Here is a 24,363-nt window from a genome sequence, read left to right on the forward strand (position 1 = left end):
ACAATACGTCACCACCTACCTCCTCCCAGCGGGAGCGGCAACGCGGCGTCCCGCTCGGCTCATCACATCAGGCCTTCTCCCGAGGGAGAGGACTGAAACGTCATATAACAACATATGAATAGATTGTAAATGACCACCTTTAGGCATAACGCTGGTCCCAATTTGAAAAAATGGGACCAGGCACTGCCCGCCTGCCTCCGGAAACAGCGGCTTCAATGTCATTATAAATAATACAGACCGCGGGGTCACTGAACAATCTAGTACATCAGACACAGTCAGAAAAAAGACCTGTCAATGAAAAAAGGCACAAGACACGCTACCATTGTACCTCCCCACAGGGAACCATACCAGGTATATTCTCATGGGGAATATGACTAAGACGACATATAACAACACACACATGATTAGGTTCAGGGACCCCCGCCAAGTGCAACGCCAGGCCCAAGACTTTAATAGAAAGAAATGGAACTTCAAGCACCGCTCGCAGTTCTCCGGGCTAAACGCCAGGAGGCAGCGGAGTCAAATCATATTACAACAATAATAGGCGGTGGAAGGTTACTGACCAAATCCAGCACATCAGATAGTCATTTTTCTTTTCTGAAAAAGGACCGGCTGACGGAAAAGGCACGCCACCATTTTACCTCCCCCAGGAGAGGTAACATGGCGCCAAGCTGTCTAGCATCATATCAAGCATATTCCCATGGGGGATATGACTAAAACGTCACACCACAACACACATGATTAGGTTCGAGGACCCCCGCCAAGTGTAACGCCAGTTACACTGCTAAGTCTTCAATAGACAAAATGGAACTTCAAGCACCGCTCGCTGTTCCCCGGGCTAAACGCCAGGAGGCAGCAGGGTCAAACCATATTACAAGAATAGGTGTGTGTGGGGGGGGGGGGGGGGGGGGGGTCACTGGACAAACCTACAACACAACAGTCAGTTAAAAACCCTGTTGATAAAAAGGCATACAAAAATGCTTACCACCTAGCTTTTAAACCCCTAGGAGAAAAGGTAATCGTGGTGCACCCATTGTCTGGCACCACATCAGACATCGTAAATGGTTTTCAATCTACCATATATATATATATATTAGTGCTGTCAATCGATTAAAATATTTAATCACGATTAATCGCATGATTGTCCATAGTTAACTCGCGATTAATCGCAAATTAATCGCATTTTATTTTTTTTATCTACCTTAAACGGATCTTTTTCAAGTTCCAAGTTTTAATACTCTTATCAACATGAGAGTCAACAAATGCTTGCTTTATGCAGCCATTTAACACAAAAGGATGACCCTCATGCATTGCAAATTTGCATTAAAAGAAAATAATAATTTTAAACAATGAATAAAGTGTGCATGAAATAATAGGGGAAAGAAAACGTTAGGAACTTGTTACATTCACCCACACAATGGCTGAGTAATCACACACACCCCCTCTCTCTCTCACACACACACTCTCCCAGCTCTCTTTCTCTCTTGCCCCTTCACACACACACACACACACACACACACACACACACACACACACACACACACACACACACACACACACACACACACACACACTTCAGAAACAAACATAGTATCAATGAGAGCATCAATAATACACCTGAGTGAAGTCTAGTAAAATAAAATAATATATATATATATTTATTTTTTCTTAAAAGTTAATGGTGAGTTAAAAAAATAGTGGCGTTAATAGAATCGGGTTAATACCGTGTTAACTTTGACAACCTTAATATATATATGCCTAAATCCATAATTCCCCGTCGTCGTGACACAACACGAGTGGGAAGTGTGGACACAGCCCTGCGGCGCTTCACCTTGTCCAAACAGGTGATGCAGGGCGCGAGCCAGCATGAAACATATTGATTGAAAATCGTATTAACAGATTGCAGAATGGGTACAATGCAGTACGCCTCAATACACACAATTGTTAGGGGGATGCAGACCAGGGAAAGACATTACAGTCCTATTTACCCCAGTGTACCCCATTTACAATATACATATATATATACATATATGTCTAAATCCATAATACCCCGTTGTCGTGACATAACACGAGTGGGGAGTGTGGACACACTGCATGGCCCCCCGGCGCCTCACCTTGTTCAAACAGGTGATGCAGGGCACGAGCCAGCATGAGATATAATATTGATTGAAAATCGTATTAACAGAGTGCAGAATGGGTACAATGCAGTACGCCTCAATACACACAATTGTTAGGGGAATGCAGACCAGGGAAGACATTATAGTCTTATTTACCCCAGCGTACCCCATTTTCTCAATTTCACCATATATATATACATATATAAATATATGTCTAAACATATAATTCCCCGTTGTCATGAGACATAACACAGGGGGAAACCAGGCCGTCGCTACTCCTTTGAAAGTGCGGTCAGTGGTCACAAGAAAAAACAGACATGCGGGGCGAATGACCATCCGCCTGTTTTAACACAAAACTGCCGGCTCTATAGAGTGGTCTTACACTTTTATAAACAAACAAGCATGATATGCAGACACCTCCATTTCTGGCTACATGTCGTGGCTCCCTCTGTACCTGGCGAGGGCGGAGCCCAGGGAACCCCACTGCCTGGGATTCCCTCTGACGCGCCTCTCTTGATGACTCGCTCCGCCACGTCCAGCCTGCAATTAACCCTATCACGCCACGCGGGAGTAAAAAGGCATTTGGAGGGGAGCACGCCAGGGAAGACAAACAAGTCTTTCCCCTGGCTCGATAGCCTGTCCACCGGCCGCGCTATAGCATACCGGAAGTCCTTCGACGAGGAATTGCCGGTCTGCTCGAAAAAACTCCACAACGAGCACAAGCAGCAGCACCCCAAGCGCTTCCATTTCCGAACACACCTGGGAAGTCCTGAAAAAGGACTTCGGTCGAATATCCTTACATCTCTTACCTAACTAACTAACAAAATTTCTGTTGCAAAACTGCCGAAGGCCTGTGAGCACAAGGTTTCGTTGAAACAATGAGGAAGGGGGAGTTGATCACCACACCTGGGCTAAGTACTGGCCAGAGGTGGGCGTGGTCGGGCAGATGGAAGGTGCATATGAGAAGTTTCAGTTGACGCGCAATAGGCGCACGAGGACATCCCATAGGCGAAGCAGAAAAGCGTAGCCAATGAAATATAACAATTTGGAAAGTCTTTTCAATACACACAATGTTTTGACTTTCCACCTGGTAAGTAACCATACCTCAAAGTACTCTCTTATCCTCTTGGACTCCTGTACAGCACGGTACCACGCAACTATGATATTTTTATAGCGGATTCCGTTAATAACTCTCTCCAGTTTCGCCATGGCAGCTGAGTAAAGAAAAAAAGAAAAAGAAGAAAAAAATAAACTTGTTTAAAGGGGAATGCCACCCATTTTAAGAATTCACACATGAGCTAGAAACCTGAGATTCCTATGGAGAGAACCCTCTGATCAGTGATGATTAAAAATCTGGGGCTGCTCTATAGACAACTAGAAAGGTGCACTCAGTGCACTCATTAGCATACTAATGCTAACAAACACACAGACCAACATACTGACCGCTCTCCAATTATAGTTGCATTAGCATGCTAATGCTAGATGGTAGTAGTAAGCATGTTAGGAAGCATAGGAAGGGTTATAGGAAGCATGGGAAGCATGTTAGAAAGCATAGGAATTATGTTAGGAAGCATAGGAAGGGTGGTAGGAAGCATAGGAAGGATGTTAGGAAGCATAGGAAGGATGTTAGGAAGCTTAGGAAGGGCGATAGGAAGCATAGAGAGGATGTTAGGAAGCATACAAAGGGTGATAGGAAGCATACGAAGGGTGATAGGAAGCATAGGAAGGGTGATAGGAAGGATAGGAAGCATAGCAAGGATGTTAGGAAGCTTAGGAAGGGTGACAGGAAGGGGGGGGGGGTGGCTCAGGAGGTAGTGCAGTCATCTGGTAATGTGAATGTTCCCGGGTTCGATTCCAGCTCCTCCTGGCAGCGTGTCGAAGTGTCCTTGAGCAAGACACTTAACCCCTAACTGCTCCCGATGAGCAGGTTGGCACCTTGTATGGTCGGTGTGTGATTGTGAGGCACAAGTTGTAAAGCGATTTGAATAGAAAACGCTATATAAATGCAGTCCATTTACCATTTACACGCAACCAAACACATTATCCTCCCCAGGCTATCGCCTGGTGGAGATAATGAATGGGGCTGTGACTTTATGGGGCCATAAAATGTTTGTATGAGCTCTTATACCCAATCGAGGTTTAAAATTCTGGTTCAGACCTTCTAGCAATACTAGAATATAAAACTAATTTAGGACAAACAAACATTATGGCCCCATAAAGTCAGAGCCCCATTCATTGTTTATGGAGTCTACAGAGCATTATCTATCAGCATACATCGCTGATCAGAGGGTTCCAGCTCTAATTAGCTTTAGGAGAGAGTGGTGCATGTTCACAAATACTGACCGAACTGTCCTGGGGCACAGGAAGAACATGAATTCTTAAAATGGATGGCATTTCCCCTTTAAGTAAATCTTAATTATAATTGTATTCCTAGGGCGGTCCCCTCATAGTGAATTAGTCAGGCTAATAGGTTGGTTTGGTCTCTTATTAGTCGATAAGTCGTTTCTTTATGAGGGTTTTCCCCCCATACTTCCATATTTCCTGAAAAATTATCAGCACATCTGAACACATCTTGGGTAAGCACTAGTGTTAAGAGTAAAGGTAAAATGGGGGCGGAGCTGAGCGATCATGGAGTAGACGTGTTTCACATGAGCTCCCTTCTACCGTGCTGAAATATACGTTTCTCCCCATTAGTCTTTATTTTATTTTTATTTGTTTTTTATCTGTTTGCTAGGTCATCGTGTTTAGTATACATTCATCAACTTTTTTCGACTTTCTACGATGGCGGGGGTGGAAACCAGAGCCATGAAAGAATTGGGCACGACACCGACACCGCCGAGCATGGCCGCACCGTCTCCCGCTGTCGGGGAGTTAAGCGAAGCTGTGCTCTTGGTCATGACCAAGCTACACGCAGACTCTGAGACACGCATCGCTGAAGCACAGAAGAAAGTACACGCAGACTCTGAGGCACGCATCGCTGAAGCACAGAAGAAAGTGTTGGCGGATTTCTGTATCAGCCTCCGTCGTGAGATATCAGAAGAAATACGGCTGGCGGTAGTCCCGCTGACAGACAAGATGGAGACGATTCACGCTGCCTCATCGGCTAATGCTAACGAACTAGCCATGCTAACGACGGAGGTATCATCACAGTGTGAGAAGATGGCGGGTCTTGAATCCGCCCTGCTGGCTAGGCAGGCTGAAGTCAACAAACTACAGTCGGCGATGGAGGAGATGCAGTCCCGGGATAGACGCCACAACGTCAGGATTGTTGGAGTACCGGAGACCAGCGGTGAAGGCCGTCTCTCTGAGACCATGCCCGAACTGCTGCAGAAGATACTAGGGACGGACGTCCTCCCCTCGCCTCCTATCTGTGAGTCGGCCTACAGAGCGGGCAGGTTTTCTCCCGGCGTGAACAAAGAACCGAGGCCCATCATAGTCAAGCTGAACAGACTCCAACAGAGAGAAATCATCATGCGGTCGGCTCGTTCCAGAAGGGGTACTCTGAGGCTTGGCGATCACAAAGTGGCCATTTTCGAGGACTTTACACCGGAGGTTCAAGCTCAGAGAGCCGAGTACAAGGTGGTCCTGACTAAGCTATGGAAACTAGGCCTGAGGCCCACGTTATTCGCTCCCGCGAAACTATCTGTGTTGGAGAAGGTCGGTGGTCAGCGTTTGTTTTGGTCGTTGGCTAAGGCGAAGGAATATCTCGCGGAGACACCCGAGTCTGTTGCTTGATATCTATGGAGGGTGAGTGACTTGGCGGTTTGGGCCTATATACATTGATTAGGTCGACTATTCACAAACACTTGCTGTCATGCCCAGACATGCTAACTGTCCTCTGCCCATCCAACTAGCGGGGCTTCCCAATGACTTCTGTTACTTGCTAAAGCTGACCTCATGGTCGTACTTGTGTATCGCCTCTTTGGAAGCTAACGAGCTAGCTGAACAATGTACATAGTAGGCTAACGTGCTATCCGGATTCGTCACTAGCTTACGCGCTAGCCTCGGGCTAACCAACGGGCTTCGACTATGGTCTGCGCTGAGACATTCGTTAATGGTTACGTATTTTGGTTGCTGTTGCTGTTCAAAGGGACATTGGTTTGCACAGTTCAAGAGTGACCGAGTCCCTAACTAACTTCTGGTATGCTTTTTATTTTTATATCCAGGTTGTTTTGAGCTTTGGTGATCCAAAGTAGATGCCAAGGTCGGTTGAATATGCATATACAATATTTGATAACAGGTTGGGTCGGGTATGGCTTGCACTTCATGGCTATATGGTTATATGGCTTGCACTCTAGCCATTACCCTCTCTTCCTTTCTTTTTTCTTTCCTATTGTCGCTGTTTTTATGTCATCTATATGCGCGATTTAAATGTGATCCGGTTCTACCTTGGACTAACAGCTGACTCGCCTTAATTTTGTTTTGAATTTTCCGTGAGGCACTTATGCTATAACGTTGATACATTAATATGCAGACTCCAAGGTAGATGGTTACAGGTTGACACTGAGTAATTATATAATAATTATTGTCGCTGTTTTAATGGCATTTGAATGAGCAATTTAACTGTGATTCGATCCTACCTTGGACTAACTGCTCCGACCGATATCTTTATTGAAACAATGTATGATGACAGGTGGTGTCAGGTGTTGCCTATTACCATCCCCGGATTGATTAATGAATGATTGTGTTTAATTCTATTCTTACATAGGTTAGGTCATTTCAGCCGTTGTGCCTGATCAGAGGGACGGCTAAAGGGGTGCACTTTGACCATAAACTTTTTTTTTTCCCTTCCTCCTTTTTTTTGTCATTGTTTAATTGACACTGTTCACACAATTTTGCACAATTAACCTGTGACCCGAACCTGCCTTAGACTATCGGCTGGGATGCTTTAATTTAATTTTGTTTTGAATTTTCCTATACCTTTTTGGGCTATAACAATGTGATGTTGAAGCGCAGATTCGGAAATAGAGGGCTGCAGGTTGATGCGGAGTTATTATTTAATAATGGCTATTTTTACCATTATGGTTGTCTCATGCTGGGGCCAGGGCTCAGGTGGTTTTCGACCGATATCTTTATTGAATTTTATTTTATTATTATTTGTGTTTATTGGACTAGTGGGGGTTTACTCAGGGGTTTATCTAGAGGGGGGTGGGAGTGGGAAGCGTCTTATTGATCCATGTCTCTAGTGGGAAGTGATAGGAAGATGACCATCCTCAGTGGATGGGGCATAGGGTGGGGATTGGAGAGTGGGTATAGAGGAACTTATAGTAGGACGGGTGGGTTAGGGTTTAGAGTAGAAGGAGGGGGGGCTGTAGCTGGGGTGGTATTTTTATGTGTTTTATGTACTGTTGTCTTATATATGTGTAAGTGTTCCTCCTCTGAACTCCTGGGATTGACCGTCCGGGCCCGCCGGGATCGGCACCTCTGTACTCAGCCTGGCTGCACGGGTATGTTCTCTACGCACTTATACAAGCTCGACCATGGCTAAATTGAATATTTTAATTTGGAACGCAGGAGGGCTTAACGCCCCACACAAGCGTGCCAGTGTCCTTTGGCTATTGAAGAGGAGAAATATTGACCTTGCTCTCCTTAGTGAGACGCATTTAATGGTAGGTGACGTGTCAAGACTGGCAAATCGGCAATATCACGTTATCTCCTCATCCTCAGCCGATGATAAGACGAAAGGAGTAGTCATAGTTACAAGACGTAACCTTGATATCAAAATCTTGGATGTATGGTCGGACACGGAGGGAAGGATTACTATAGCAAAAGTTGAATTCTTGCATAGGAAGATGGCTATAATAGCATTGTATGCTCCTAACACATTTGATTCAGCGTTCTATAATACAATCACGAAGAATATGTTGGAACTTAATGGATACGCTCTCATTGTGGGTGGCGATTTTAATGCGTGCTGGGATGCGGAGATGGATAGGTCCGGGCCCTCTGAAACGAGCGACCAGAAACGGGCCTCTAAGGCCCTCAGGATGTGGGCCAAAGACACGGGGCTCACAGACCTCTGGCGCATATGCAACCCCACCCTCAGAGATTACTCTCACCTGTCAGCCAGACACAAAAGCTTCTCTCGAATTGACTATGCATTCGCGTCCCCTAATATGTTTGATAGTTTCGATGTCTCATTGGTTCCCTTGGCTCTCTCAGACCACAAGGGGATTTTCCTTACGGCAACCTTTGGCAGGCTCTCCGCAAGAGCTCCCAGATGGCGTTTTAATTCGACCTTGCTAAAGAACGATGACTTCTGTTCTGAGTTCAGGAGTAAACTAGCTGAATTTTTGCAGATCAACGTTGGCACAGTAGAAGACCCTAGGGTCCTGTGGAACGCATTGAAAGGATTCATCAGGGGTCATGTCACACTATTTGCCTCCAATTTGCGAAAATCCCGGTCAAAAAAGCTAGAAGGACTGGAATCATTATATGCGGACCTATACGCATCCTTGCAAACTGACTATAATGAACGACTAAACACACAACGTAAGATAGTCAAAAAAGAAATAAACTCCATACTTAAACAACAGTCTGAGTTTTTGATACATAGGACAAGACAAAATTACTATTTTCACGGCTCCAGACCTAGCCATCTATTGGCAATGAAAATACGCTCAAATGATCATTTCTCAGATATCCCCTCGATTAGGACGAGCCAGGGTGCAGTCACTACTGATTCGAAAAAGATCAATGACACTTTTAAAGAGTTCTACTCACAGTTATATAGCTCAGAGGGTAATCTGGATGACTCTAGATTTGAATCGTTCATTGGCGGGCTTGAGATACCCCACATTTCTGAGGAAGAGGCCAAGGAACTGGGGAGACCGATTACTCTCGTAGAATTGAGGGAGACTATTGTTGAAATGCAGAGGGGTAAGGCGCCAGGCTGGGATGGTATTCCACCCGAAGTGTATTTAGCTTTCTGGGACCAACTGGGTCCATTGATGCTCGATATGATCAATTACGCTATCGAACAAGGGGAGTTCTCAAGAGATGTCAATATGGCGTTGATTTCTTTACTTCTCAAAAAGGACAAAGATCCCAATGATTGTGGTAGCTATAGACCCTTGAGTCTTCTCGGGGCCGATTTAAAGGTGTTTGCCAAGGTGCTGGCCCGTCGCCTGCAGAGATTTATGTCTGTATTGGTACACTGCGATCAAACTGGTTTTATCCCGGGGCGTCTGGCTGCAGATAATCTTAGGAGGCTGTTGCATGTAATCGATAACAGTAAAGACAATACAACTCCATCCACAGTTCTGTCTTTGGATGCCATGAAGGCGTTTGACAGACTTGAGTGGTCATACCTGTGGAAGGTACTTGAGGTCATGGGTCTTGGAAAGAGTTTTATTCATATGATTAAAGTCCTGTATGCCTCGCCGTCTGCGATGATACTGACAGGCAAAAACTGTTCCACACTCTTTCCAGTCTCCAGATCTTCTAGACAGGGTTGCCCTCTGAGCCCGGGACTGTTCGCGCTTTCCCTCGAACCTTTGGCCCAATTTATTAGGCAATCGGAGGACATCGTCCCCATAATGGTCAACAATACTCCACACAAAATTGCTCTCTATGCGGATGACCTGCTGATTTTCATGGAAGACCCCTCCCGGTCGGCCACAAAATTATTGAGGATAATCGACGACTTTGGTAAATTGTCAGGTTTTAAGATTAACTGGAACAAATCAGCCTGCCTACCTCTTAATGAACTGGCCAAGGCGGTACGACTACCAGCTGATATCCCCATAGTAGAACATTTTAAATACCTGGGCATAGAGATATTCCCCACGCTGAACCAAACTACTAAGTACAACTTCACGGGTACTTATGATAAAATACGCCAGGATCTAGACAGGTGGTCGTCCCTTCCTAACTCCTTACAAGCCCGGGCTTCCATAATCAAAATGAACATCCTGCCTAGGATAAATTTTATTAGCTCAATGCTCCCCCTGCCCCCTCCAATAGACCACTGGCGCAAGGTACAATCGATGGTATCTAAGTTTGTCTGGAATAACAAACGCCCGAGAATCAAAAGGGCTACTACTCAACGTAGGAAACAAGATGGGGGCCTCGCAATCCCTGATTTTAAACTTTATTTCTGGTCCTTTTCACTGAGACCTCTGATGTGCTGGCTAGACCCTGTAGAGGCTGTATCGTGGCGCTCCTTAGAAGCGGCGGCGGTGTCTGTGTATGTAGTGTAATGTATGTAATGTAGTGTACTCCACTGTCTCTATTGCGAAATGCCGGCTGAGGTATGGACCGATCATAACTCACATGATCCAAACGTGGCGTAATGTACAGAGGTCGTGTGGGGTTAAATGCCCTTGGCACCTGGACTCTCCAATTTTTAATAACCAGCAATTACTTGTTGGACACAAGCCGGTTAATATTCCTCAATGGCAAAGGAGGGGAGTGCATACTCTGGAGGATATTTATGATAAGAACGGCCTCCGTGCGTTTCAGGACTTAAGAGAATTTTATGATCTTCCCGGCGAGTCCTTCTTTCTTTACCTTCAACTAAGGTCAGCACTGAGGGCGCATGGCGTACCGTGGGCTCAAGCCTTGCACCCACACCCCTTCCTCAGGCTCATAGTGGACAGGACGACATCCAGAGGGTTTGTCTCCGACTTTTATACGCTCTTAATTCAATCCACGTATAAAAATTTATCATTGGATACAATCTGGCGTGTGGATATCCCGGAGTTGGACCCCGAGTTTGACTGGGATGATGTTTGGGCAAATGTGGCATTATCTTCCCGCAACCCCAATCACCAGCAAATTAATTTTAATTATATTCATAGGACCTATCTTACACCTAGGAAGCTATTTGCTATGGGACTGATAACCGACTCTCGGTGCACTTTGTGCTCTCAAAAGGCCACTGGCACTTATATGCATATGTATTGGGATTGCCCACCAGTGGCCCGCTTCTGGAGGTCAATAACGGACAAACTTTCAGATCTGTGTGGCTTAACTATCCCATTCACAGCTGTTACGCTACTCCTGAACGATATAACGACACTACCCGCGTCCGTACAACTGAAAAGGGTTGTCCTAGCGGGCGTCACAGCAGCGAAGAAGCTAATAGCAATGAGATGGAAGGAGCCTGAGAAGCTTACAATGATTAACTGGTCCCTAACTCTATTGGATGTGATTTATCTTGAGATATCCACAGCCCGGGTGATTGGGGTGGGGCAGGCTGGAATTGACCTGTGGTTCGCAGCAGCTGAGAAGGTAAAGACCGCAGTGTGCGGCTGAGCGGGGTTGGGGTGCGTGTTCGGGTGAGTCCGGCGGTCTCTTGGGAGGGGGAGGAGGAAATGTTTTTGTCTGTCTGGTCCCTTGTCTTGTCAACTTGAGTTTAGCTGGGGATATTATGGGGGGGCAGCTATTTAACTAGTTCTTCACTGTTTGGCCACTTTTACACGGTCTCTGTGAGTCTATGGAACACCTACAGGTTTTTGCTTTTTCATGAAGGTTCATTGCTCTGTTTTCAGGTCGTGTTCCCCCAAAAAATGGTCCTTGTGGTGGGTTGGAGATGTACGTTTTATTAATATGGGGTCACACGGCCGGGAATCGGGACTGAACACTGGGAAAGACCATTTATTAGATAGTACCCCTTGGAATTAATTTAGTAGGTTGAACTCTGGTTTCTTTTCTCTTGTCTGTATAATTGTTAGTCATTATTATTATTGTTTTGTTATTTTCTTGTGAAGTTCTATGTATTGTGATTGTGGTTTATGTGTTGTCTTGTTTCGTGAGAATGTCAATAAAAAATTTGATCAAAAAAAAAAAGAGTAAAGGTAAAATGTCCTCAGTTGTGCTATTATGTGCTATATATATATATCAATGTGTTCTCTATATATATATTACAAGTGCAGTAATGTTGTTGTAACACTATGGGGCGCTCTAACTAAAGGTAGAGGCGCACATCTGTTTCACCGTGCTGAGCCTATAAAAGGGGTGTGTCCACCTGATCAGCTCTCTCTCTCTTCCTCTCTCAGCTGCACGCTGCAACAATGTTTATGACCAATGTGAAATAAACCAAGCCAAAAAGGCTAAAGAGTTCATCATCTCTCATCGATTCCTTTCCTCCGAATGCAACGCAAAGATAAGCTGCAGTCATTATCTTAACAACTAGATTTAAAGAAGTCCTTCTGCATTATTGCATGCGGGGAACTCAAGTTGTACAGATGAATTTAGTCGATTTTAGGATATTTAGTGGGATATCTATACTTATTGCATTTTCAAAAATGCATTAGATCACACTACAATATTTATCATACATGAATAAAGTCTTCATAGTGTGTTCAGTCTTTAAATAACCATTACGTAGCGTCAACACAAAGTTAAGTAAAGGAGTACGAGACCAAATGAGTCACTGGAGCAGCAGCAGGGTATATGGTGTGTAAACTAAACAAAACTAAAAAGATGAATGACCTTCAGCAACTATCCAAGCAGCAGACAGAACAACCAACAGCACATGTTTTCTCTGGTTATATACAGCCATTCCCTCTTTCCCTCCTCATATTTCTATATTCAGATCTAATTGCATTGCCTATGTTTATGTCTTTCCACTATTATGCCCATACCTGTACCTCCCCTCCCCCTTCCCCCATGCTGCTATGACTCACAAATTTCCCCAAGGAGATCAATAAATGAATATCTCATTAGATTAGATTTAGATAAGATGCAAATGTATTGTCATTATACAGCAAAAGTACAGTACAACGAAGTTTGGCATCCAACCAGAGTGCAAATGTAACTGTAAAATGCAACAGCAGTATACAATGTACAGGTGATTAAACTATTTATCTTATCAAATCTTATCTTATCTTTGCCAAAATAAATAAAATAATAATAAGCCTGTTCTAAATAAATGACTTTTTGGCACAGAACATCCACACTGGTTACCTACCGGCCTGTCTCTTCTTGTGGAATTGTATCCAGTTCACCCATTTGGTGAGAGCCGTCCTCTGGCATCTCCCATCGTGGTGTCGCTCTGCCAGTTCCATCTTCACATTCAGCTCCACTGTGACATCACTCTTCCTCTTAGCGACAAACCTCTTCCACCTCCTGTCTCCGCCCACAAACACAGCTCATCATTAGTTCAGTAAGCAGGTAACAGCCAGGCTGGCTGTTCGTTAAGACAACAAGGTCAATGTTGAAAAGAAATAGCGATGGATGAATATTATTTATTAAAGCATCAGTGCAAAGTAGATTCTTCATGTATTTAACTCGACTCAAGTGGCTATCTTGGTATTCGGATAGTATTTCTGACGTTTATGGGACAAAGGCCACAGTAGCCAGTGATGTAGTACTCTACACTAACAACAGCTAGTTGTGGAGGTAAAAGGGAATCTGCTGGATAGAATAACCCGGATAATCCTCACGCTTGTTAACCAGTGATCCAGGTACAAGGTCTGGACTTTCATTCACGTGGGTCAAATTACTATTATTTTCATCTCATCTACTGCTTGGATAGAACTGTTTTTTTTTATCCACTTTTTCTCCTGTTTTTCTGTGTTTTTTTTATCCCATCCCAATTTAGTCGTCATGCCAATTCCCCCCTCCCCTTCCTGGTCGTTGCTCTCATGTGCCCCCCACTGGTTGGTCTAGGGAGGGTTGATAGATACTATCACATGTCCCCTCCGATACATGCCGAGTCATCCAGCCACTTCTTTTCACCTGCCAGCGCGGACTCTCATTGGTGAGGTGTAACATGTGGGAGGCTCACACTACCCTCACCATCTCCCTTCCTCGCTGTGCAGGCGCCCTGACCGACCTGTAGGAGTCGCTGTTTACAACGACCAGATTACCACCCACTGGCTTCCCTCCCGCTGACTCTGCCAATTGAGCCAGTATGAAGGCCGGCCAAGCCGGAGGCAACGCTGACAGCCGGATTCGATACCAGTGTGGCGAGCGCTTAGTCCGCTGCGCCACCCAGCCGCCTGGATAGAACTGTTTTGTAGTATGAAAACGTATCTAGTTTAAAATAAACACATAAATGCGAGAATTACATGGTGGCAAGTTGGCAACATAATATACTAGCTTATTTCCCCAAATGTATTTATTGAGAGTAACGTATAATATAACCGATAGGGCATACAGACCCTCATCTGCAGCTTCGTTTACACTGTTAATTTTTCTTATATTTTTATATTCAGATCAAATTATATTTGCCTATATTTATGTCTTTCTACTATTACCCTGCCCATACCTGTACCTCCCCTCCCCCCTCCCCCCTCCCCCAGGCTGCCATGACGCCTGAATTTCCCCAAGGGGATCAATAAAGGAATATCTTATCTTATCTTATCTGATAACCGAGTTGTGACGTTATGCCCTTTGACCGGTGCGACCATTGGCTAGTTCAGCCACAATCAAAACAAAAAGTGGAGAGAATCACATAATTTTGGTGTAGTGCAGTAGAAACAAATACAATTAACTTGTTCATCAACAGTAGTAGTGGCATGATATACATCAAAGTTTTCTCTGACTTTCCGACATTGTTTATACGACTTGGAAGTCTGTTCATGTGCTTTTCTGGGTCAAAAACGTGTTATATCCATTTAAATACCCGACACCACATGAATGCAGTATTAGGTCATTCTACTGATCTTCACAGATACCACCAGCTGCCTACAATCAGCTCGTCTCAGCTGGTGTGGTCTGGATCTTAAACATTTTTATTGTCATTCCTTGTGTTTTCCCTGCATTTCTTCCTCTCCCTTCCTATTGAGGCAGAGGATCAGAGGAAAGAAGGGCTTTAGGACTGCCACCGTTTAAGTACCAAACTAGTAAGAAAGAAACGTATGTTTCTGTTCATGTAGAAAGGCTTTGAAAGTGAACAGTATCTGGACTGGTAGTTTGTCAGGAGCAGGTACTGTGGTTGGACTTGTCACCATGCCTCTTCCTTCTGGGTGAGTTGAATTGTGGGATTATCTTGGCAAAGGAATTGGCATGAGATTTTACCCATTTTGATAACTCTTAATTGTTTTCAGGGTTTCTTGGATTTATCTTCTGTTGCTTGGGACCTGTATTTGTTATCCTTCTCCAGGAGGTGAGAAATGTGTTCAGTGCTTTATTCCATTTAACTTAAACTAGCATGTTGAGTTTAAAGGAACACACCAACACTTTTGGGAAATTAGCTTACCGTCTTCTCCAGAGAGAGACAAGAAGATGGATACCATTTTCCTCTCTGTGCGTTCAGTAGAAAACTATCTGGCTACATGTTAGCCTAGCTTAGCAAAATGAATGGAAGCGGACATGTACGGGTAGCCTTCAGGAGAGGTGTTAGTTGGACAATGCGTAGGCTACCCGTACATGTCCGCTTCCTTCATTGTGCTAAGCTAGGCTAACGTGCAGCCAGATAGCTTTCTACTGAACGCACAGAGGAAAATGGTATCTATCTTGTCTCTCTCTGGAGAAGGCGATAAGCTAATTTCCCAAAATGTTGCCGTGTTTCTTTAATGACTTCAGCTTGGATATCTGCCTATCTGCCTTTCTGTTAGGTCACAATGACGAACACAGATATCCCCTCAGTGATGCCGAGTTCAGCAGCTACGGAGGTGCGTTTGCCCCTCAAACCTCCGGCCAGGTTCACGCTGAAGGATATTTGAACGCTGGTCACTACTCTTTCGACCCAAGTGATCAGACGCAAGCCATGTGGCCCGAAGAAGGCTTTGTTTCTCCTCTGAAAGAAATGCTTCCTCATGCCCAAGGGATGGAGGAGTTTACTCCATTCAGGCCTAGTTCTAACTTATTGAGCCAAGTGGAAAGTATAGCTCCCCAAGAATATGAACCAAACAAGTCTTTTGTAGCCCCCTCCAAACCTTTAGTTCAAAAACATGAACATGCCAATACTGGTTACGAGGTTCAACATCCCCTTGGTGCTTTAATGGAGGACCACAAACGGAGTGATGATGATGTAAGGGGCCGCATCAGTTTCCCAACAATGGGACATTTCAAATCATTTATTGAGTATATGAAGAGCTCCTTCCTAACACCAGGAAGTAATGTTAACATGTATTTTGACACAAACATGGGAACTATGGAAAATGCACTAGTCGATAATGCTGTACCTGTCGGCAAAGAGTCGCAGACTTTAACCTATATGCCTGGTCCTGGTGAGGAAAGGCCTGTTGACTATGAAGTCGGTGCGACACAGGACTGGAATGAACCCATGAATACTGTGTCTAGACAATATGAATGGAGTACCATCAACCACATGCCAAGTGAAGGCCGTTCTGTCCCCGATTCTGCCATCTCTACTCAGAATTTTATTTCTCCCTATGATGGCAGTCAAGACTCTGATCTGGGTGCTGTGTTCTACCCAAGCCCATATTATGCAGTAGAGGAACATCTTGTGAGTGATCGTACAGGTCCATCTAATGGTGGCTTTTCCAGAGGAGATCTAGAAGATGTGACTGGTAGTTTTGATGTGCAGAGTAATGCCATTCAGCAAACAAGCGACAAGCTCTCTGTACAAAGACCAGTTCAGTCTAGCTCATCTCTTGGGCAGGATTATTCTTATAGAGGCCATATGAACACATTGCCGGTCAACTCCCTGGCCAGTCCATCTGAAGGTCTCGGCCACCATTCAGATGAGACATCCAATAACTTTGTGTCTGATCAGAACATTCAACAGCCAAAATATGCATCTTATATTTCTGATGATAATTATTTTAGAGGCTATGGCGGTTCTAGCAGTTTTGATAAGCCCAGTAAATGGGTTTCCCAAGTACAGAAGCTAAGCGAAGTTCCTCAAGTTGGTTATGTCCCCGCATCCTCTACTGCTTTCACTGGACAACGTAGGCCTATTTCATCTTATGGGAGGGATTTTGGAGTCTATGCCCCCAGTTTGAGCTCTATCCCATCTCTGCTGTCTGAAAGTCAAGAGAAACCAGTCCAATCCCAACAGGAGTATCATTTCTCAATCAACAAGGACTCAAATGACATTAGCTACCAGCCCACTGTCCATAGTAGTTTATATTCCAGGTCAGACCAGCTTTCACCTCACAATAGTGATGGCTATGTAAATGTCCAGTCAGTAAGTCCTGCCAGCCCAACTGAAGACTCAGAGCAAAGGCTATCAACCATGCCCATCAAACAAGATCATGTAATGTGGGCTTCCAAACCAATCAGCCACAAAAATAGATTATTCAATGCATTTGGGAGTTATGAAGACTTGCCTGGCAGGGTTGACCATCAAAATGAAGTTTCTAATATAAAGCAGCCAGTCAAACCACCTCCAATCTCTCCATATGACCAGAGTGGACAATATGGTTCTTTTAGCACTGGTAGCTACCTGAGCAACCCTAGAACAAAGCCTACACATCCTTCCACTTCTACTGCCCAGGCAAAAGGCCAGGGGAAACCATACATGTTCATGCAGAATCAACCCCATTTCAACCAGGAACCAAGACTCATCCCTGGCAAACTCAACGTTTGGTTTCCTGTGTCTGGTCAATTAGATTCACCCCACACTGGGATGTCATCTCAGGACAGTGACGGCTATGAGAGGTTCAACTCCCCCACCAGCATGGCTACAAGCTGGGAACCAAAGGGAACCTATTCAACCTTTGCTTCCTATCGAGAGCCAATCATACATGAGCAAAACGATGTGTCCTTCCAACCCGGTGAGGACGGTGGCTCATCCTTTCTCTATTCTACCGGAGGAGAAACCGAAGGTGTGCCTGGCCGTTTAGGCACAGAGAGCATGGTCTCTAATATGCTTCCGATGACATCACAATCCGCCGACATGCTCTTGAGCCAAAACGCACAAGGTAGCTCTCAAAACCATGGCGGTGATGTGAGCACAAGTAGAGTCAACCCTACTCACTCCTTCCGCCTACTTCCTCCTAACTACCAAAGTGAAGAACAAACCTCCACTAGGCAGACTCGTCATGCCCTCTTCCCCAAGAAGCCCAAAGGAACGACCGATAAACCCACTGCCCACCTGCCTGCGTCCCAATCTTCTCGTTCCACTGTTTATCAGAGAACAGGAGTTCCCAGAGACCTAGGTTCCCAACAGCTACCTACACCTTTGCCCAGTTATGTTGTTAGAGACAGAAATGGCTACGTAAGGGGCAAAGAGTTTTTCTCACAAACGCGCTACACCCCTAGCTACACCCCCAGCCAAGGCGGAAGGCTGCAGATTAACAACAGAAAAGCCACTGGTGAACTTGAAATCAAGAAAACCATCAGGTACAGTAATGTGGTTTGTGCATCTGTTCCTAGGTTATTATTCTTGCCATATATATATATATATATTAAGGCTGTCAATCGATTAAATATTTAATCTGATTAATCGCATGATTGTCCATAGTTGACTCTCGATTAATCGCATATTTTTTATCTATTCTAAATCTACCTGAATGAATGAAGTTTCTTTTTCAGTCTTGTTTACAGATAAATCAAAAACAATAAATTTTTTATGTTTTACTCAAAACTGTACTCCTGAATTATTTTATCCTTTTAAGGCTTTTAAAAATCTCCCCCTGAGAAGTACACAACTTCAACCCTTCAGATTCCTCGTAATTCATATCCACACGTAAAGCCGCTTCAATTTATGCTTGAATGATACACAATCCGGGCGCTCCGGTTAAGCAAATACATCCACAGTGGAGAATATGGAACGAATCGGAGCCAAACGCCTGTTTCATTCATTAAAAATATCCCCACGGGATTCACATTTGCAATGCTCCGTTATTAAAATAAACACATAGTGTGTGTCGCGACTCGCAAGCGCCGTATAGCTATGACGTGCATTATTTAGGACAAAGTAAATCCATAGGCTGAATATGATTTATCAGCATTAGAAAAACGAAGCACAAAAACATAATTCAGAATGGTATAATGGGATCTGTGAGGAAGGGAGCTGGCATTTTTTTGCGAGGGGGTGGCCAGTTTATCCAGCTAACTGAACTAAACCTGCGCTGGAGCAGGTTCAAATTTTTCTATCTGTTGCCATAGTGATTTAGACAAACCTGCTTTGTGGAACCGAAAAGCTTGACTTATGTCAAGTTATCCTGAAGATTATCCAGCTAACTCAGTTAGCCACGTACGGGGAACGGGGCCCTGAGTGAAGTCTAGTAAAAAAAAAGAATGCATGTTTTTTTGTGTGCTTGCGTTAAAAAAAATAGTGGCGTTAAAATAATTGTGCGTTTGACAGCCTTGATGTATATATCCACACCTGTCTACATACCTGCATATAGGCCTAATCCTTTTTGCATATCTGTAGATACTATATCTATATCTGTACATATCCCTATACTCTTACTAGTTATACCTGTATCACTGTACATATTAATACTACAACTCTGTACATACATCTGATTAGCACTATTACTCAGTAGTACTAATTGATATATGTTATACTCCGTTTAATCACCTGTATTGCACTTTACTGTTACATTTGCACTCTGGTTGGATACCAAACTTATTTTCGTTGTACTGTACTTGTGCTGTATGAGGACAATACATTTTAATCTAATTCTAGATCTATTCCTAGGTTAGTCTAAACTTCATTTATTTTATTTAGCCTTTATTTTTTACCAGGAAGTCGGATTTGATTGAGATGCAAAATCTCTTTCTCAAGGGAGACCAGGCCAAAAATGGCAGCAGAGGTTACACAATGAACACGTACAACATGCAATACAGTAGAAATACAAAGTGGTCAAATATAGAATGAATGAATGAATGAGAACTTTATTTAACAGATTGCAGAATGGGTACAATACAGTACGGCTCAATACACACAATTGTTAAGGGGATGCAGACCTGAGAAAGACGTTTGTCTTGTTTCCATCAGGGTCCCCCATTTTCAATCATATAGACATTTATGACATACACAACATGCATGACATTTATTTATAAAATAATATTAGAATAAAAAAAGGTCACATCTGGATCAGAAACAGGAGAACATATCTTGCATTATGGTATGAGAAGTGCTCTGTAAAACATAACATAATGGGCCTTATTCACGAAGCGATATAAGAAGGGATTTCGTTCTTAACTAGCATTTCTTCTTATTTTGTACTTATACCTGGGATTCAGCCATTTTTGCTTTTAGGCAAGACCAAATTCTAAGAGTGGTCGAGAGCACTACCCAGATAAGAAACTCTTACCCAGATGAGAAACATTTTTAAAAGCCTACCATTCATAATAATAAATCAGATTTATATAGCGCTTTTCCTAATGCTCAAAGACACTTTACAAAACAAACAATACAATACAGTTTTAGTAGAGAAAATAAAAATAATATATAAGGGTGTAATAAAGGTGAGAGAGGAAGGAGTTCAGAGAGAGATGACAGGTGACAGATCTGGTATTTCCCAACCTACTGCGCGATTGGTTCTTGACAAGCACGCAGTTGTTGAGTATTGACAAAGCCTACTTTGCTGGAACGATTTATTTCGCACTATACAATACGTATCAGTATAAGTCTTTATTTGTCATCAGATTAACACACACACACACATGTGATGAGCGACCCACAGGAACACACACACACACACAGTAACTGTTCAGTAACTTACAAAATAGCCATAGAAAAACAAAATATTGTGATGTATATTGTGATAATGTGCAATAAAACAATTAAATTCTCTTTTACAGTTCTGATCATTTGTGACTGGCAGCCAGTCATTTCCTCTAAATTTAGGGTAAGTATTATTGAATGATCAAACATTTGAATAGAATGCAACCCCATACTGAAAAGGATTATAAGAAACATATGGTGTCTGTCTTTAGATCTTATCGCTTTACTCATCATGTTAAAAAATACACTATAATTACTAATACTATGTTAGATTATTCTCTGCCCAGCCATATAAGGCAGAATCTCTAAATACCATCTAATCGTATATGTGGATTTGTTTGTTGGATATGTTTTGGTAGACCACATACACATTTTGTAAAGATCTGTATACTTGACTCATATCTTTCATAAGGGACCCTTGCTTAATTCCCCATGTCTCTCTTGGCTGTCAATAGGATCTGGTGCCATAAGGAGCTGAATAGGCTACATGTGATCTCCTGTTCTTTACTCAAATAAATCAATACATTTATTGTGCTTGTTTCTGTTTCCTGGGAGAGCCTACTGATTGTTCACTGAGAGGTTTTAATGGTTAAAACTGGTTAAGTAGGGGCGCCCCAGTGGCGAACCACATAACGCGCTCAGCCGCGACACGGCCGAATGTCTTCCCCCCACTCTGTCTCCCATTCCTCCTCTGTCTCTCCCTACTGGATTGCCCAGTAGAAATAAAGCGATAAAACACAGAAAAATAAATCTTAAAAAAAAAAAAAAAAAATGGTTAAGTAGCAGTCACTGAAATAGTTACCAATTTACAGATTAAGAATTCACTAAAACTTCAAAGTCCATCCTAGAGGCAAATCTTTCCTGTGACAAAATGGCATCCAATGTAATAAAAAAAGTCAACCAACGAACTCTATTCTTGTACCGGATCTCCTCACTGGTAAACAAGAATACCCTGAAGACTCTGGCAGGCGCACTCATTCAAGGGTACTACGACTATGCTTGCACCGCATGGTACCAAAGCACCTCAAAGGCGCTAAAAACAAAATTACAAACATCTCAAAACAAACTGGTCAGACTACTGCTTGACCTTACTCCTAGAACCCACCTCACCCCTGCCCACTTTGACAACCTAGGATGGCTTAGAGTAGACGACAGAGTACAGCAACTTGCAATGGGCCTGGTCTACAAGATACACTACACGACGAAGGTACCCATGTACATGTCAAAATACTTCCCAAAGGTCAGTGAATACCACGATCACAACACCAGAGGGAGCTCCACAAATCATGTTAAACCCAGATTCGGCTCAAACAAGGGACTAAACACGTTTCGCAATTATGCCACATCAATGTGGAACGCCCTACCCAAAGCTGTAAAGGAATGTGAATCACTACCCACTTTCAAAAACACTCTCAAAGAACACCTACGGGAGACTGCAATTTGAAACTGGCCCCTGTAAATGTCCTAACACAACCCCCTCCAATGTACAGTAAATGACCAAGTATGGTTGTCAATATTCCAATGTACAGTTTTGCTTGTACAGTTGTACAGTGTCCCCCACCCACCCACCCACCCAACCACCTCCAATGTACAGTCCCCCCCACCCCCCCAACCTCCTCCAATGTACAGTTTCTACGTCAAATGTATATACTCTCTTTTCTGGACTCTTTTCGTATCACAAACAGTACTGTATTTGCAAATCTGGTATGTCATAAATGTATAGATGTAGCAGTACTGTCTATCTGTATGTCATATATGTTATGATGAATTGAAAATGGGGGACCCTGATGTAAACAAGACTAAGTCTTTCTCTGGTCTGCATCCCCTTAACAATTTTTGAGCTGTACTGTACTGTACCCATTCTGCAATCTGTTAATAAAGTTTTCAATCAAACACACAACTATAAATATATGGGTAAGAACAACTATAAATATATGGGTAAGAACAAATAAAACCTAAGATTAAACATCTCATAATATTCTACAAATTATTTATCTTGTAAGAGATTTTAATGAGACTCATGAGGTAGCCTAATACAAGAGAGGTCAGAGCAGAATTTGGGCCTACCTGAAACAAGTGTTTGTTAAATGTCTTCTGTAGTACTGGTAGGCCTTCTCACACAGATGAGGGGGCAGCTAAAGAGGAATATGATTATTTGTAACATGCATTACAGAACCTACTCAAACTACATGCAATTCTTCCAGGTTTTAAATCTGCAGTAGGCAACTTCTGAGAAATGAGCAAGCGTGGGTTTACCTGCCCAGCACAAATGGAGCCAGCTCTGCATCACTTTTCAAGCCTGTGCAGCAACACAGTTTTCTACAGACTCCCAGAGGAACCAGCAGCCTTCAGCTGAATTCTTGGAAAAAAAAGTGGCAGGTGGTTTTGCATATAGTGTACTTTTTGACGAGGAATGCAATGGTGGAGGCTGGGAACGCAACATGGCATGGCCAAACACATCTGATTGGTTGCTAATGCAGGGATGGGCTTAAAGTGATGCTGAGCTTGCTCCATTTCTGCTGGGCAGGTAAACTCAACTCTTGCTAATTTCTCAGAGGTTGTCTAATGCAGCTTTAACTTGATTTGTAATATCATTCATACCACACTGTCATCTGTTTGCATTTTCTCAAAGATGGTGTCCATCATGCTGTCCACCATACTTCTTGTTATTGGGGTTATGTCAATATGTTCTTCTGGATCATCAACAAATGTGTGCCTAGTTGAAATCAAAATCACAAGGTGGTTGACTGAAAGATTTTCTTCATGCCTCACAAATACTTATTGATATACAGAAGATTGGCCATATTGCATTTTTCACTCTAGTCAAACACACAATTAGCACAATCAGTGACACAAGCATCACACATGTAACAAAAACGATATAGGATAAATAAAACGACTAAAATGCATAGGAGGAAGATTGTAAGCTCTTCCGAGTTGCATTGGGCAGCTTCTAGGCCCAGGATGATGGACACAGGGAAACTTGGGAAAAGTGGGACATCTAGTGTCCATCTAAGCCTAAGGGAATGTCGCAACCATTCACTTACCAGTCAATGTCATTCAGATCATGTTGTCCGTACATTACGGCCATAAGTTTACTTGCCAGGAACTGTTGAGGATTGTCCGGGCGTGATGCAAACAAAGCCGTCAATAAGGCCTGTTGTCAAAACGAATAACGTTACAAGCATTGCCGTGTTGGCTAATTGCAATGAACTGAAGTTGACTGGTTAGCTTTGCCTTTACTCCTTTAGTCAACTGAATTTTAATGGGATTATTTCATTTTACTGGAAAATTCAGCAGATCGAAGTTTATCAACAAGTAAGCTAGCGACCACTGCTGTCCCTGTTGTCTGTCATCAACACCACCATGCCTCCCAGTCCCAGATGTCAGGCTCCTCATTCATTTTGGGGACCAAGTCTAAATATCAAGTTTCAAGTTTGTTTATTAAATATCACAATAAAATACACATACTTTACGGTGAAATGCTTGGTTCTGTATTAGCCCATGAGAGTGTGCTTCATACAGTAAAAAAAGTAAGTAAAAAGTAAAAAAAAAAAAAAAAAAAAAAAAAGTAAGTAAAGGGGAATATACAATACATACAATCTATAGTAAAAAAAAATTGTAAACAGTGAGGTACACAACTTTGAGGTAAGGTTCAATTGCAAATTGGGTTTGTAGTGCAAATTGTAATATTCATGCCTTGAA

General features: G+C 43.1%; 1 protein-coding gene across 1 annotated transcript in view; it reads right to left on the bottom strand.

Annotated features, from left to right (window-relative positions):
• The window catches only part of fbxl13 (F-box and leucine-rich repeat protein 13), a gene marked incomplete at both ends in the record, with an annotated part of 115,009 nt that extends 91,693 nt beyond the window's left edge, over nt 1-23,316 (bottom strand). Inside the window, one exon of the mRNA XM_084335247.1 lies at nt 23,260-23,316. Coding sequence (XP_084191373.1) covers nt 23,260-23,316 — 57 coding nt within the window. The remainder of the gene's footprint in view (nt 1-23,259) is intronic.
• Between the last annotated feature and the right edge of the window lie 1,047 nt (nt 23,317-24,363).

The sequence above is a fragment of the Notolepis coatsorum genome (genome assembly GCF_963971535.1).
Source record: "Notolepis coatsorum genome assembly, chromosome: 18".
NCBI classification, from domain to species: Eukaryota; Metazoa; Chordata; class Actinopteri; order Aulopiformes; family Paralepididae; genus Notolepis; species Notolepis coatsorum.